A 12,401-nucleotide genomic window follows, 5' to 3' on the forward strand; every position below is an offset into this window, starting at 1 on the left:
CCATAGTCCCCACCTTCTCCTACATCAAGGTTTAGGATTTCAACATATGAATTTTGGGAGGACATAGATCTTCAGTTCATTATAGGACTACACTGAGATCCTTTGGTATGTAATGATGCTCAAGGTCATACAGATGCTTAGAGTCAAAGTAATTCCAAACAGAAGATAGAGATCAAAAGGTAAGCTGCAATTAGTGAGAATTCTAATGGTCTAAGTTAATTCATACTATACCAGTAGAAAGGAGTGTAACGTCTTTGCGTACTTATTATCCACCTAGTATCCACCATACCGAGCATATTATTCATTCAACAGATATATATCATGTGCCTATTCCTGGGGATGCTGCAGCAAACAACACAAAAATCTTTGTCCTGGAAAGCTTACGTTCTGGTGCAGGAAGGTAGACAATAAGCAAAAAGATCATGAAATTATATCTCAAATTAGAAGATGAGAAGCAAGGTAGAGTAAAATGGAAGGCTGGCAGGAAGATGGCCATTTAAAATAGGGCAGATGGGCAGGGGTTGCCTAAATGAGGAGGGGATATTTAAGCAAAGATTTGAAGGAAGTAAGGGGGAGAACAGATATCTAAAATAGAGTTCCAGGCAAAGGGAATTGTAAGTTCAAAGGCCCAGCGCCTGGAGCATGCTTTTTCCCATCTTTAAAGAAGTGTGGTGGGGAAGATTGAGTGAGGGGAGAGTATAGGGCGGTGAGGTCACAGAGGTTGCTCAGCTCGTTGGGGAAGGGACATGGTGCAAGGGATGGAGAAGCAGATTGTGCAGAGCCTTGTCGACCATTGTAATGGCCTGGGCCCTGCCTGAGGGTGGAAAAGGAAGGTGTTAGAGTTTTTCAAGCACAGGAGTAGCATGACCTGACTTAAGGATTTCTCTGACTCCTCTGCAGTGAACAGTCTGTAGGTGCCAAGGCAGAATGAAGGAGACTAGTTAAGAAATGTTCTCAGTGATCCAGCAAGAGATCATTGCAGTTTAGAGGATGGAGGTTGTCAGTAATGATGGATTCTGGACGTGTATTGAAGGTAGAACCAAACGATTTCATAACAGATCAAATGCATGGGGTGAAAGAGGGTAGAGTTAATTAAGGACAGCATCAAGATTTAGGGCATGAGCAACTAAAAGGATAGAGTCACCGTCAGTTGAGATGAGGAATTGATTTGGGAGGGATTAGACATTTGATTAAATCTGATAGGCCTGTTAGACATCCAAGTAGATGAGCCTGGAGTTGAGTGGAGAGAATCAGAACAGGAAATATAAATTTAGGGGGCCTTGGCAGAAAAATGCTATTGAAAACCATGAGACTGAAAGATGTCACCAAGGGAGTGAGTGTGGGTAGAGAAGTCCAAGCTCTCGGGCAATGAAATATGAAGAAATGAGGGAGATATGGGGAAAATCAACCAAGGGGACTGAAGATGAGTGACCAGCGAAGTAGGTAGACAGACCAGGGAGTGTGGTATCCCAGAAAGCCAGTGATGAACCTCTCAAGGAGAAGGAGCAATTATTAAATGCTGGCAATGTGCCAAATAAAAGATGACATACGTTATTTCATGTTATTCTTCCAGCAGCATATTGAGGCTGCCCTTAACCTTATTTACATGGGAGAAAATGGAGGCTCAGAGAGTTTAGATAACCTGCCCAGTAAATACATGGTAAAACTGAGATTCAAAACAGATTGGCTTGGCCCCACCAGAATTAAACTTCACCCACCCTCTCACTCATGGCAGCTGCTTGGGGAATCTGAACAATTAAAAAGCATTCACAATAGGAAGATATTAAAGAAATGCAATGTTGTTATTTACAAGTATTTAAAGTCACTAGGAGAGCAAAGTGTTACCAAGAAACAATATTTTTAGACCACGTCTAATCAAGAGGAAATATTGCATAAATAACATGTCAGTGTTGCACTGAGTCAGTAAGTCAACTTTAATTTTAGGCCTTGTGTAAATAATTACCATAAGTTCTGAGTTAAATTTTTTTCTGAATTTTACTTTTAAAAAAAATTTTCACTTTTTCCTCCAAGCAGAGTTTATACATATCCAGATATTGCTTATAAAAATTTGTGTCCAGCACATGGAGTAAGGGCTTTACTTTGTAGGTTTCTAATAAAATATCAATGCCATTGAATTGAATTCCACAATGAGAAGAATCTCGTAAAAATCATGTAAAAAGTACATGCTGTCTTGGTGATTTTTAATCTAGTAAGCCAATGGCATTTGAATAAGAATCTAAATTTGGAGTATTTATTCAAACAATCCTGCCAGATTTTCAGCTGTCAAATTAACTGTCAAATCTACATATACCAATTCTTTGAAAGTACTAGATTTTTAGGTTCCTAGCAAGTATATTTTCTCAAAAGATCCAACTATTTGGCAACATCGCTGATCAATAGTCTGTTGAGTGTAAAGAGGTGCCTAACTCATAGCAGCCCTTGGGCTCCTGGCATTCTTGCACGCGCTACCACCTGACTTGGCCCTCTAACCACAGTCTGAACCATTTTCTAGAAAACTACCTCAGCACCCCTGAGCAAGCATGCAGAGCTTATAGGAGTACTTCCACTAGACTCGGAACTGCCTCTTCCTTTCTCAGAGAGGCTATCTTAGCTGCCTGTTTTATATTATGGCCCTGTTAAGAGGTAAGACCTCTTGGATTCCAAATGAACAGCGTGCATCTGTAAAGTTTAACAAATGGTGAATAATTTTCATCAACTAACAAATGAGTGCCCTGCCCTCGATTCCTTTTCCCCATTCTGCCCTCCCTGAAAGCAGAGCTAAAATATTGTAGAGAAGTACTCCCATGAATTCCTCTATGCCTTGTCTTTATAAAGCTTCACTCTGGATGCATTTGCCTGGCTAAAAAAGTTGCTCAAAACTTCCTTGCTAAAATAAAATCTCAAGTGAGGAAAGGGAAACTTTGCCATGCCTAAAAATAAAGACCCTCCTCCCTTCCCCTCCCCTGCCATGAGATTACTTATTTCATCTGCACAAAGTTTAGAATTTCAGACTTTAGGACATTGAGGTCATCCAGAGGTTACTTTTCTCCCAGTCAGATACAAACATAATAAAATTGCTCACTTGCTTTTTCTCCCTGCCCCCTTGAAGGAGCACCAAAGCCACGGTTACATGTACTCAGATGTGACGCAAAATTCTATTTTTAAACTCAGACAGAATATATTATTAGTCATTTACAGAAGGAAACCATTAACATCTAAAAGGATGGAGCAACAGAACTCCTTCATGTTGCCAGTTGCTTCTAAAACTGTCTAAATACAACAATGGCTGAATATATATGTTTTCTGTCACTTAGAAGATACAGTTTTTCAGTCCACTTGTGCCAAATTATGAGCATATAAGTATTAGACCCTAAAAAGGAAGAAAAATGCAAAACCATACTAACTTATTTTTTCTTTTTAATCGTATCTGTTTAATCATCTGCTTATTCTGCTTAATCATGTTTTGGAATCAAACATTATTTTTAGGATTTTCTTTTGCTTAGAAGAGTTAATATTATCCCAAATTGCTGAAGTGCTAAGAATCATGTTAATGTTCATATTTATCATACGAGAAAGATGTTCTCCTTTAAAAAATACTTGCTAAAAAAAGATTTCATCTAGAATGGAGACTGTAAATTTTTAACTTAATACATTTTCTTAAGCAAAACTTTTAAGGTATTGCCATCGTTTTCAAACTTTCAGAGGCCAGAAATAATACTTCTCATAGGAAATGATGATTTTAGAAAGAATATCCCTAACACACCTTCTGAATGGAGAAGTGCATATTATACCAATGATGCCCTCAAAGAGTAGTGTTTGCGGGGAAGTTTAGGCTCTGTCAACATGCTTATTAGTAGGATTTTTTAGTACAGCCAAGATTCGGAGCAAAGGAATCTATGTGATACAAATAAGACTTTAATGCTTGAGCGCTTCAGTACAATTAGGAGTCAGATTAACTTGAAACCACAGGATGAGGGCCCAGATTTGCAGATGAATCATCAGTCTTTTTGCATTTCTTTTATTTGCAACTGGACTGCATAAGACAGGGCAAGGGTCATGGTTAATTCATCATTGTGTTCTCCTTTGTGCTTTCAACAGAAGCTGCTCAGTAAATACTAAGGAACAAGTGAGCAGACATTTCTTATTTGTTTCCTATATTTTGCAAACCATATATTAATTCTTTGGGTGCTTTATGACTTCATTTTCCCCAAAGAAAGTTTTTGGTTTTGTTTTTTAAGGTTTTATTTATTTATTTGACAGAGAGAGAGAGAGACAGCCAGCGAGAGAGGGAACACAAGCAGGGGGAGTGGGAGAGGAAGAAGCAGGCTCCCAGCGGAGGAGTCGGTTGTGGGGCTGGATCCCAGAACGCCGAGATCACACCCTGAGGCAGATGTTTAATGACTGAGCCACCCAGGCGCTCCCCCAAAGAAAGTTTTTGAAATGAAAAATTCATAGGGGTTAGGGTAACTGGAGGAGCCCCAAATTTAAAACAAAACAAAACAAAACAAAAACAAGAAGATAATTGCATAATTATCTTATCAAAAAGCCATAAAAGGATAAATGAGGCCTGACAACTTAAAGTTGTCGTTTTTTGCAAACCTTTTTGTCTAATCCTTAAACATCTTCAAATTTTAACTCAAGAAAGCCGAGTTCATTGCATCTCTTTAAAATATTTCATCTTATAGGGCGCCTGGGTGGCTCATTCAGTTAAGCGTCTGCCTTCAGCTCAGGTCATGATCCCAGGGTCCTGGGATCCAGCCCCATGTTGGGCTCCCTGCTCAGCAGGGTGTCTGCTTCTGACTCCTCCTCTCCCTCTGCCCCTCTGCCTCCCTTCATGTTCTCTCTCTGTGTCTCAAATAAGTAAAATAAAAAATGTTTTAAATGATAATAATAAATAATAAAATAAAATATTTCATCTTTTCTGAGTTTCTTAAGTTCTTATTCATATGTTTCTTTTCATTGATTTTAATACTTAAGGTTTATTTAAAAAATTTTTTCTTAAAAAATGCTAATTACTGAGAGATTATTACTTCATTTACAAAGCTGTGATTAATACTGCTGGAGAAATCACTTGTTTGTATGTTATTGCAACACCAACTGTGAGTTCGTCAAGCTTAGCGAATTTTAAAATGAAGAAGCTCATCATGACCTGGGTTCATAGGATCCTTGATCTTTTCTGGCTAACCTGTCTTTTTATCATGTACATATCTCCTGAAGTAAGCCTGGATTTGTGAAAAGTGTAAGTGAGATTTAATATGCACAGCGTAAGACAGCTTTCAATGAAATATTCTTTAAGTGCTTCACTTAAATAAAAGCAAATGCACTTTAAAAATTATCAATCCTCTTAATTTCCTCAAGTAAATAATAAAACGGAATCATGGTTAAAGTAGCCTATATTTAGAAGGAGATGGTTTTAAGATAAAATCTTAAAATAGAATACATTCTGCATTACATAATTTGAAATATCTTCCTACAACCATCTAGTACTTTACATTCCATATTAAGGAAAACCATTTAGTGTTTTTATGGTGTCTCTTAAGTCTTTCAATATTGTCATCTTGCCTTTGGCTTACCACTGTATCCTCTATTCCCAGGTTGCCAAGAGGCTGCTGCTTAAAAAAAAAAAAAAGAAAGAAAAGAAAAGAAAAGAAAAGAAAACAGATCTTGAGCTTTTTACTCTTCTCTTTATTTCCAGAATAATGTCATCCTGTTGTTAGATACCACTGGCCAAACCCTTCGACGTCTTATCCTACCTTCAGAAGAGGGTCCATCTAAGAAACCTTCCTGGTGGAACAAGGAGGAAACGGTAGGGAACACCCAGCTTGTCCAGCAAATTGCCCCGGATTTCTGGAGTTTTCTACCTTAAAGATGCATGCACGCCCATCCTTCTCCATGCCTTTGGTTTCCTACTACACTGCACAAGAGAGTTCTCTTATTGTGTACTTATAGATGTTCATGTCATACAAATCGACGTAGATAAACGTATAATTAAGTAACCAATAGCTTTTTTTTGTAGACATCATACATGAAGACTTATCGGGACTGAACTATAATAATAATAGACTTCATGAGCTTTTTGAGCATGATTTTCATGACAAGTTCCTGTCCATGCAGTTACTGAATTGTTTTCAAGTTATGTATTTATGTTTTGGATTTATGTAATAACCTGATGGGTATGACACCCGATCACACCTACTAAATAAATAAACATTTGACTACATTACCTAAATTAAACCAGTAAATAAGTTCTAGGCCACCCAAGAGAATTTATTCTGCCACTCAGAAGAAGGTAATGGATATAAAATAAGACTTACTTTTTGCCCTGCAAAAGAGCATACCTAAGTCTTAAAAGACCATGGAAAAAAAAACCAGATAATTTAAATGCATAATTGTATCCAAATCTATAAAAAACAGTATTTCCTATATGTTTATGTCATGGTATAAATTCCACAATCACCAAATAGCAGGTTTATTTCTAACCAGTATTTGGCATTATTTTAAAAATTTTATCCTAAAGATAAAATAAATTTTGAAATATATTTTGATCCACATTACCATAAGAGTCTTGAAATAAATAAAGAGGTAGCTTCTCAGAGAATTACATGTTTTATATGTCAAAGAACTTTATTTAAGGGAAAGGAGCCAAAGAGACATGACTGCATCTCACACATTTAATATGAATATTTTGTTTTGTTTTGTCTTCAGGAAACTTATAAAATGTGTAAAGAATTTTCGCACAAAAACTGGCTAGTATTCTACAAAGAAAACGGGTGAGCTCTTTGTTATAGAAGATTTAAACTGGGATCCTTATTTTGCCCACTCTCTTTCCTCGTTTAATTATGCTTCCTTATTATAAGACCAGTGTAACCAAATTGCAAATGTTTTATTATAAAAGTAACTCCTCCTACATTGTAGAACATTTAAAAACAGACCTAAGAACAGACAGTGCTTGGGACGCCTGGGTGGCTCGGTCATTTAAGCTTCCAGCTCTTGATTTCGGCTCAAGTCATGACCTCAGTGTCATGAGATTAAGCCCCATGTCCCGCTCTGTGCTGGGTGTGGAGCCTGCTTAAGATTCTCTCTCTTCCTCTGCCTCCCCTCCCCTTGTCTCAATTACCATTTTTCTTTGTTACGATTTAGTCTTGAACACCTTCTTCATAGCATTGCATGATAATCATGAAATGACTGTGCATCGCTACTCGTTCATTATCCTCACCGTTTCCTTTCAGATAGTTTTCTTCTCCTCTTTCAGGAACAGCCTGACTGTGCTGGATGTTCTCGAAGGGCGAACTCACACCATCTTACTTCCCATCAAACTCAAGACAGTTTTTCTAGTAGCAGAGGACAAGTGGCTTCTGGTGGAGGACCAAACAAACCAGTGGGTAGATCTCCATAGCATTTCATGGGGTGTACCATAGCTCAACTATGCTTATCAGTTATCTAGCAACCTTACTGTTCTGACTTCCAGTGTCTGTCTTTTAACAATTTCAGAATTTGGCGTCTCTGTAGATGAAAGAAGAAAGGGAGGGGAAAAATTAAAATAAATATTGCTTCACAGAGTAATTACAAAAGGGTTTCTGAGAATGACATTGAAATTAACAGTAAAAACATAATGGCTTCTACATATGATCCATATTTCTTTGGATTTTTTCCCATTCGTACATTGAGAAGTCACAGTATTCTTGCCAAGCTAGAGGTACTGCAAAGTGGATTTTTGGTTTATCCTTTCTTCAAAGGGCCATAGTCTCTGTCCTAGAGCTGTTGCCTTTTTGGAGCTGCACAGAATTTCACCCCTTAGAAGTTTCTTCTTCATTTTATCTTGATTGCTCTTAGTTATGTTCATGTTTGTGTTGCTTTCCCCCCATTGGGCTGCATACTTCTTGATGAATGGGACATTATATGCACTTGGCATAAATAGGGTACATGGTAACCTTTGAGTCCCCTTCCCTCATGCATTACCTCTACTGGCTAAATACAGACTCTCTCTGCCCCTAGGGTGACAAGCAGAAGTATCCTGCTGCAAAAGATTTCTGGCTATTTATACATCCCTATTTTAGAAACCTTAAAAATAAGTAGATCGAGGGGATTACCGTGGTGAGGGCTTCTGTCAACAAATAAGAGGCCAGGTTCTCACTTGACTTGCTGGCTGATCAAACAGTCATAGCAATAGCAGGTTCCATGATAATGGGGGTGTGTGTCACATTAGGTTGCTTCCCCCCCCCCCAGCCCTTCCTCTTACAGGAAGTGTTGGATTTTAGTTCCTATTTATTACTGCATTGTTATTGTGCACTGCTCCCTATAGACAGTGTGGAGAAGTTATTTGTTAACTCATGATGTAACTCTGAAACTGCAGGTTATACTCAGAATATAAAAACAAGGCTTTGGAGTGGGGGGGGGTATGGAATTCTGATTTTTTCATAGTCTGGACTCATAATTATTAAAGAAAAAAACTTTTCACTTAGATGTTTTGTTTGTTTACAGGAAATATCTTTTAAGTAAGCCTGCACACATTGAATCTGAGGATAGTGGGGTTTGCCAGTTGTACGTGTTGAAAGAGGAGCCCCCTAGCACAGGATTTGGAGTTATACAAGGTAAATTCCCTGTTCTTTGTGCTCATGGCTGTGTGGTATGTGCTTACAGTCCTCTAGAATCGTTTAAGAACAATAACATCAACATATGTTAAATTTATGCCAAAAGAGAGAACTTAGTAACTGCATTAGAATTAGTAAGTAAGAATGTATCATCTTTTCAGTTCCGTCTTTGAATTTTTTGAACTGAGAAATCAGAATTTTTCTATACATTTAGGTTCCGAGTCCATTAGTCTTTTAGGGTAGCATCTTTTCTTTTTTTTTTACACAGGCCCTCAGGATTTCTACTTAATTCATCACCGTTTTGGGGGGGGTGAATAAGTTGTTATGAAAAAGAACTAAAACAAACCATTACTAGCACTGGGTCGGATCAGTTTCATGTCTTTCCTGCAGGGTGCTATTAATGATAATATGTATTGCTAATAAAATTTTGAATTCAGTAAATTCTTGCATTCACTTAGAGAAGATGCCTTAATTGTAAAAACTGACTTTTCTCGAACAAAAGGCCGTGAATGTAATTTCAAGTGTTTTCTCTTTTTTAACTTGTGCTTTTCTGTTTGAGTTGGTGAGAATGAAATCTTGCAAAAATTAATTCCTGGAGCATTTTAGGGGTATATGATATCTAATGTTTCTCTGACACTTCAGAAGCAGATCTCAGCATACCTCATAAAATTTCAAGTGATCAACTGTCATCTGAAAACCTAAGTTCAGCTGTGGGACAAAAGATTGCCTCTCCTAACCGAATTCTCTCAGACGAGAATAGTTACGCTACAGTTGTTATTGGCTTCCCAGATCTCATGGTAAGCACGTTTTTTTCAATTATTGAATAAATATTTCTTCTCCCCAGTTTAGCCTATAATCTATAAGGCTATTTGAAGGTTAGTTAAAAATGTAATGATATTCTGGTAAACATTTCAGATCAAGTCTGTATTCCAAATCAGTCATTAGAAAATACATTCTACCTGTAGAGTTTCATTGCTTTTTTAAAATTAACATTCAAAGGGTAATGTAATTATGTAATTTAGTAAGGGGAAACCAGTATTCTGTATACATGGGAGTCCATGTGACGTAGTGAAATGTTTAACCTACTGACTGTAATTTTACATCTTGTTGTCTTAACATGTGCTCATGTAATCTGTCAAGAGGAACATTTGAGACTAACAAAGTAATATGTCTTCTAGAATATTTTCAAGTTAAATTTGTTGGGGTCTCATAACTTTAAATTAAATGTTTTTAACATTCATGAACATCAATTCACTTTCCACTGAGTTTTGCTCTGATTTATCATATCTTTCCAGCATCCAGATTATGGTGATAGTCTCAATTTGGTCTTAGGTGGTCCCTTCTGCTGTTATGCACTGTTATCTGTAAAGAAGAGGCTATTCATAATTGACTTCAGGTGAAATGAGGCACCATCTTCCCCTGATGGGAATGGGGGAAAATTAAATATAAAGGTTATTTAAGTCCAAGATGCCATCTAATAACCTCAGATGTAGCTCCGTGTGTTTTGATTTGACATTTAATTTTCATAATCTCCTTGTAGCTTTTATTTTTTAATAGAATCATTTAAAGATAAAAATATGGGCTCTGTTTGATAGTACACCAGTCTCACATAATCTTAGATTTTTAACGTAATTAATGAATGATGACTATTTCAGAGTATAAGACGTCTGAAATCCAAAACCCAGTGGATAATATGTGGCTTAGGATTTTGCCATATGTCTTCCTAATTATCAAGTAAAAATCATTTGCTATGGTATTATATAACTGAAAATGAAACATGTTGTTGGAATACAGTATCTACAGCAGCCTTGACTGAATGAGAGTTGTGTTTAATATGCTTTCCCAATGATTACTGCCATCAGTAGGGAAAATACTAGAGCTATGTTTCTGAAGGTGGAATCATTTAAAATATTGATCTTCTGATTGAAGAAATTAGTATAGAAGTATAATGTTACTGTAAAAAATGGTTAGAAAGTAAAAGTATTTGGCACTGAGTGTAAGATATTTTGTATTAACCCTATAGAAATCCTTTATAGCCTGTAGGACTAGTGACCTTGTTAAATTAAAAGTTCTATCCCCCCTACTTAACCAACACGTAGGAGGTGTTAGTGAATATTTGTTAAATGAAAGACTAGGGTCAGTTAGGCATCCTTTCAACATTTTATAACAATCGTATTTTTTAGACCCTAACACAAAAATCAAGCATTGCACTATTCTAAACCCTTTCATACATGACAATTTTTAAAACAACTTCACAAGGTTTTATAGATGAAGAAACAGAAGAGAAGACATATCCCCTAGGCCACAAAAATTATGAGTAAAGGAGCTGGGATTTGAGGTTAAGTGTGACTGACCCTCAAACCTGTATACTTTCCCTTGTACCACAGTGCCTTTCTGCTTCATGTGAATTTCTTTTAACTCTTCATAAAGCTATCAATAAAGGGATATGTCACCTATTAACTTTTTATAGCATTATCAGAGGCACCTAAATTATTATAAACTTTTTATCACTTCCTTAACTTAATGCCAAATAGCCATAAAGACCTATAGAAATATCCTCAATAGTGAAACATTAAAAGCTTCCTTTTAGGGGCGCCTGGGTGGCACAGCGGTTAAGCGCCTGCCTTCGGCTCAGGGCATGATCCCGGCGTTCTGGGATCGAGCCCCACATCAGGCTCCTCCGCTAGGAGCCTGCTTCTTCCTCTCCCACTCCCCCTGCTTGTGTTCCCTCTCTCGCTGGCTGTCTCCATCTCTATCAAATAAATAAATAAAATCTTTAAAAAAAAAAAAAAAGCTTCCTTTTAATATCAAGAATAAGACAAGATACTCACTATCACCACTTCTATTAAACACTCTATTAAGCATCTCAGATATGATCCATAACAAAATTTTTGATAAATTATATTTCATCAAAATTTAAAACTTCAGCTCTATGAAAGATACTGTTAAGAGAATGAAAAAATATGGCTGCGAAAAATATTGGCAAGTCATATTTCCAACAAAGGACTTGTATCTAGAACATACAAAGATTTCTTAAAACTCAAGAGCAAGAAAACAAATCATCCAATATAGAAATGGGCAAACAGTGGCTCAGTGGGAGGTGTCAGAGGTCAGAGGCTGAGCAGGTGAAGACATCCCAGATGGGGGAGGGTGTAACCACCAGTGATGGGAATCGTCTCCAGGCAGGATGCAGATGGTGCCCCTGAGGAGCTAGCGGTAGCCTGGTGTAGGATTTAGGAGCCCAAGTAAGGTGAGGAGGGCCTCCATTCATGAGCATAGCCTGGTGTGGACTGTCAGGACCAATCAGAGTAAGGAAGACATTTGCTCGTGAGGGAAGGTTAGTAGTGGGACGGGATATGAGTCACATTCAGTGGAACTGAGCAAGAAAGTAAATATATCAAAGATAATGAAGTCTCTCACTGTTGGAGAAGGAAGTTACAGATAGAGAAAGGAAGAACTCTAGAATGAATCCTATAGTCATTGCATTGGAACTGAATCTGTTTGTGTGGACTCACAGTTTGCAATATATTTAGATAGATAGAGAAAAACGAGGTAAATGTGAAGAAAAAGCAAAAGACTTGAACAGGCGATTTAAGAGGATACAAAGATTAAGTACATGAAAAGATGTTCAACATCATTAGTCTTTCAGGAAATGCAAATTAAAATCACGATGAGACAGTACTACATGGCTAACATAAAAAAATACCGACAATATCAAATGCCGACAAGGATGCAGAGCAAATCTAACTCTCATACAGTTTTATGAAAGAGCAAAGACAAACAATAATCAAGACGTTCCTGAAGAAGAAC

At 37.2% G+C, this 12,401-nt stretch overlaps 1 protein-coding gene across 1 annotated transcript in view; it reads left to right on the forward strand.

The window, feature by feature from the left end:
- VWA8 (von Willebrand factor A domain containing 8) overlaps positions 1-12,401 on the forward strand; it is a 336,899-nt gene that overhangs the window by 219,902 nt on the left and 104,596 nt on the right. Inside the window, exons 30-34 of the mRNA XM_040623208.1 lie at positions 5,696-5,806; positions 6,706-6,770; positions 7,253-7,378; positions 8,482-8,591; positions 9,234-9,388. Of these exons, the coding sequence (XP_040479142.1) occupies positions 5,696-5,806; positions 6,706-6,770; positions 7,253-7,378; positions 8,482-8,591; positions 9,234-9,388 (567 nt within the window). The remainder of the gene's footprint in view (positions 1-5,695; positions 5,807-6,705; positions 6,771-7,252; positions 7,379-8,481; positions 8,592-9,233; positions 9,389-12,401) is intronic.

This window comes from Ursus maritimus, unplaced genomic scaffold (genome assembly GCF_017311325.1).
Source record: "Ursus maritimus isolate PB19 unplaced genomic scaffold, ASM1731132v1 scaffold_10, whole genome shotgun sequence".
NCBI classification, from domain to species: domain Eukaryota; kingdom Metazoa; phylum Chordata; class Mammalia; order Carnivora; family Ursidae; genus Ursus; species Ursus maritimus.